This window comes from Atta cephalotes, assembly GCF_000143395.1.
Source record: "Atta cephalotes unplaced genomic scaffold scaffold00053, whole genome shotgun sequence".
NCBI classification, from domain to species: Eukaryota; Metazoa; Arthropoda; class Insecta; order Hymenoptera; family Formicidae; genus Atta; species Atta cephalotes.
Genome location: NW_012130117.1, coordinates 1131292 through 1136079, shown reverse-complemented (window position 1 = coordinate 1136079; position 4788 = coordinate 1131292). Strand labels below are relative to the sequence as shown.

The window sequence follows — 4788 nt, the reverse complement described above, 5'->3', positions numbered from 1 at the left end:
TATATATATATATATATATATATATATATAATATATACACATGCCAGCGCGCTGGCATTAATAATATTAATAATATTAATAGTTTCAAATAAAAGTTAAAAAATCTATGAAAATCGTGAAAATATACTGGAAAATACACAATATTTTCAGGAATTGGAAAAATCGTGATTTTTTAATAGAATTCTGTGATTTTAATAAAAATTCAACAGTTAGTTTATAAGAAACATTTTGAAAAATTAGATTAGTCTAAATTCTAAAATAAAATATTAAAAAATAATGTTTTACATAATAAAGAATATAAATTAAAAAAATACATATTAGAAAATATATATACACATGAAGTATAGAAATATAGAATATATATTAAAGGGTAAAATTGAAGATAATATGTTGTATTGTAATAAAATAACGATGAAATGTGAGGAGTAGAGCAATGAAAAATCTTGAAACAACTTTCATTATTTATTTGCATAGAGAATATAAAAAATTCAAATTAATCGGAGAAGTGGATGCTCTAAAGACTTCACAGATCTGTTCCTTTAGATCAAATGATAGTCGGTTGTGCGAGCTAATCACTTATTAGACGTGCTGATCATTCTCTTTAATTCTGTCGTACATATATATGTATGTATGTGTGTGTATGTATTTTGTGTGTGTGTGTGTGTGTGTGTGTGTGTGTGTATAATATGTATATATATGCATATGATTCGATCGGAAAACGATAAACTCTGGCTCATTAGCTCTCCATTCGCATCGCGCGAATAAGATTAGATCATATATTGTAGAGAAAAATATAACAGAGATCAGTTAAAATTTTCTCAGGGTATTTATTCCCTGCATCGCGCGACGCGTCCTTTTTCGCATCCTAAAATATTTCTCTTGTGATAATTATGCAGCGGGGGATTAACGAGCCAGCCCGCAAAATCTCACTGCCGATCGAGAGAGAGTGCTGAAATGTGCCATCTTCTGAAAACATCTCACATCGAGCGATATAAAATGTGGACCGGCGTCAGTCCTTATCATTTATGTACACGTGAGACAATAACGTGGGCTTCGCGGTTTTCGATTAACAGGAACAGTGTGTGCATTAACGCGAGCTTCCCCGAGCTTAACAGTCTCAACAGTTGAACGGGCGCGCGAGTAGGATCGCGAACAGGAGGACGAGGATAAGGGCCGTTCCTCGCGCCTCAGCCTTACTCGAGGAGTGCACTAAGGGCCAATTCGGGGTTGGCGATGGTCCACTTTTGCGAGTGTTGGCGATCACTGTCTGACTTCGCCATCTCATCGTATACTGCGGGGCTGTCCTCCCAAGGGCTTGCAGTCTGAAAATAAGCAGGTCAAATTTTACTCTTATGCACTGATAATATCTTTCATTCAAACTCAGAGCTTTGTTCTTTTTTTAACATTACATGGCTTTTTATTTGAAACTATTTATATTTTTCAATGTGAAATGTGAAGACGTCGGCTGTGATCGTCGTCGGTGATTTTTATATATTTCAAAATATCTTTTCCGTAAATGTAATCTGAGATATTAAAAGTTGAAGATGACTGACGATTATATAAGGATGATAATAATTTTATTGAAGTATGAGTGAAATGAATTACATAAAAGTATAGAGAGTTGCACCTCGGGTAAGGTGAAACATTAGCAATAATACTGCTTACAAAACTAAAATTTTTAATTTGTTTTTATTTTAAATATTTTTCTTGAATTATTTATTTTGGTTCAGAGTTGTTTCAATAATTAATTTTATTATTTAATATATTCAATAGTTATAATTTCATGTAGATATATCATATTCCAGACAATGTAAATCAATGTATATTTAAAAGTAATTTGACATTAAAGTTTCAGTACATACATAGCGATAACTCCTTTTTGTTCTTTTAATTTTGTTCTTCTAATTTCTCAGATTTATTCCAGATAGAAATATTATTCTTGCAGTATCTGCCAATAAAAGTGATAAAAATGATAAATAAGGAGTAATAAAAGCCTTTTGGAGCCAACTCAAGATCTTATTGAGCAAATTAATATATATTACATGTATAAATATATCGAAATTAATATAATTTATTTAGTAGTAAGTAATAAAATTAAAATATATTTATACAAAATGATAAAAATGATTATAATTTTTCTATTTCGAATTGTTTACTGCCAATTGTTTACTGCCAGAGTTATTGAGAAAATACTCATAAGAAGCTGCTGTTAAGCATATTTTTCTTTTATCACGCAGATTATAGAATAAAGGAAGTAATGTGCCGCAATTGAGATTGCCATAAAGTGAGATGAATGATGGCCGATTGTTAATCAGTGGATAATTTCTTCGTGCGAGATGACAGTAACGGATCACGCGAGCATCAATCCACCGTGGTTTTATGTAGTATATACGGAGCATGAATTCGATTGCGTACACCAGTAAAATGCTGTTATATTTCAGCCAACCAAGTCATAATCTCCTTCGTCGAAACTGTCGCGGAACTATCGTTAAATGTAATAAGACAAGATCACGGCAAAACTTTCGCCAGGTTAATCGGCGAGAGCGACTGTCAAGGTAAGAAACTCACCTAACCACCACGGTATTCATCTTCCACGGCAGAGTGAAATTCTTGTGCGTGTCTCTCGAGCAGAACGTGTGCAATCTGATTCCAGCGGGATCGCCGTTCTTCCTGTACTCATGTATCGTCAGGTTCCACGCCGTGCAAGGTCCTAAAATAGAAGAAGCGTTGTATAAAACAGAAAACACTCAGCGTTGCAAACCTCGGTATTATCCAATTTTTATAAAAGTTCAAATATTTTTAAAAAAATTTATTGTAAAAAAAATAAACTTTTATTGTATAATAAGAATCCAAGAAATTGAGTCTATTAAAAATTTCGTTCATTTAGCCTCAATATAAGATTGATTTTAATCTTTGTTCAATTTATCCTTTATCTTTTTCTAGTTTTAAGAATTAAAAAAATAATAAGTTAAACCTAAATTAAAGTTAATCTTACATTGGTGAATGAATTTTAGCCGTTTTTTAGATATCATTATCGTGTTTCCAGTCAATTCGAATAAAGAGACACGGTATCTTTTGCGTCAAGTATGGGAATAACGTGAATGTATGTTCATGAATATATCATAATATATCTAAATAAATCATAGATATTACGGGTACATTACAAGTCCTTATGCGATATGTAAGTAGAAAGAGCATTACGAGACGTGTCGTCATTAATCTCTAACTTCTTACCGAAGAAGAATCTCTGTTCTAAATTAATTTGTGTCAGATTAAATACCTTCCTTGAATTTATATTTTTTGAATTAGATTGAATTATTTTAAAGTAATTTAATAATTAATTTCATTATTTGTACGCATATACGCATGTAAATAATTAATAATTCGTAACAATTGTGCGAGTAAATATTACGCTTTGTGTGTGTATTTTCTTATATTTTCTATACAAGAATTATTTTTTCCATAGGGAATAATATGTATGCATGAGAGGATTAATAATTCTGTTTATTGTCAGGATTCTTGTTATCTATATGGGAAGTTATGGAAAACCTTTCATAGCCAGAAACTGCATCATTCGAAGAAGAAATTTCGTAAAAAGTGTAACTAGGAAGAGAGAATACAGAAAGAAAGAAATATGGTGGCAGCTACGGTGATATCGTGGCTTGGGAGGTATATTAAAACCATTTCCGGTGCCGGCGTTTGTGTCGGGCTTTGGTTACGATTCCAACTCTACTTATAATATTCTAATATAAGATGGCGAGGAGAAAGAAAATGAAAAAGCTATAGAGTGAAAGCAGAAATGAGAAGATGAAAGAAACGGGAAGACAGCGACATTTCTATGGTGAAGTTGCGGATGGAATGTCTCGTCACCGGAGTAATTCGATTCGCGGCGGTTCATAAAATCATAAAATGGGAATGATTTCATAGAAATGAAGCCTCATTAATTCATTTAATAATTCATTCGTTACTTATTGCGCTCCTTTAGTGAATAAATGCGCGCGCTGTAATTGTATTCAAGATGTTGACATAAGAAGACAGAGCATATGGAATGGAAATTTTTTCTTTTTTCCAATCGAATTTCATCCGCGTAATCTATCCGCATAAATCAAAGCTTCTTGTTCGAGTTCAATATTCCATCATTCATATATATATTGAACCAATAAAACTCCATTTTCTTGAAACATTGCAGAGGATATTCTCCGCATCCAATAAATGATATTTCCCTATACGAACATACAGATCACAATTCATTGTGCTATCATATATGTATACATACATCCCGTTGTATCGATCGATCGCCATGTACAAGCGTTTCAAGAGAAAACAGGAAAAATTGAAATAGAGAAGAATACTATTGAAATAAATGAATCGTTTGAAATTATCATATCGAATAATAATATCGCGCAGTAAAAAATCGATACCATTGAGTGATCAATTTCGAAGGGGATGATGGCGTCGTACAGTCGCAGAAATAAAAGTAAATTCAACCATGAATGCAGCTATCTTTACATCACAGAGAGAACAATATTTTTCATGCAGCATTTCATCCGAGAGGAAGAATCGTAATATTCCTAGGCTTGAATATAAGCGATAGATAGTCGCCTTTGTCGTGCTCGTAAGATGACGATTTACGTTCCGCAGAAATGGGAAAGGCGGAAAGGCGATGAAGGTGGAAAAGGGCGAAAAAGAGAGAAAATGATGCAAAAAAATAGGATTAGAGAGAGAGGAGGGGGGAGAGAGGAAGGGAGGGGAGAGAGAGAGAGGAGGGAGGGGAGAGAGAGAGAGCGT

At 33.2% G+C, this 4788-nt stretch overlaps 1 protein-coding gene across 1 annotated transcript in view; it reads right to left on the bottom strand.

The window, feature by feature from the left end:
* Positions 1-1117: 1117 nt before the first annotated feature.
* LOC105623123 overlaps positions 1118-4788 on the bottom strand; it is a 242308-nt gene continuing 238637 nt past the window's right edge. Inside the window, exons 14-15 of the mRNA XM_012204521.1 lie at positions 2569-2710; positions 1118-1322 (exon numbers count right to left, since the gene is read on the bottom strand). Of these exons, the coding sequence (XP_012059911.1) occupies positions 1118-1322; positions 2569-2710 (347 nt within the window). The remainder of the gene's footprint in view (positions 1323-2568; positions 2711-4788) is intronic.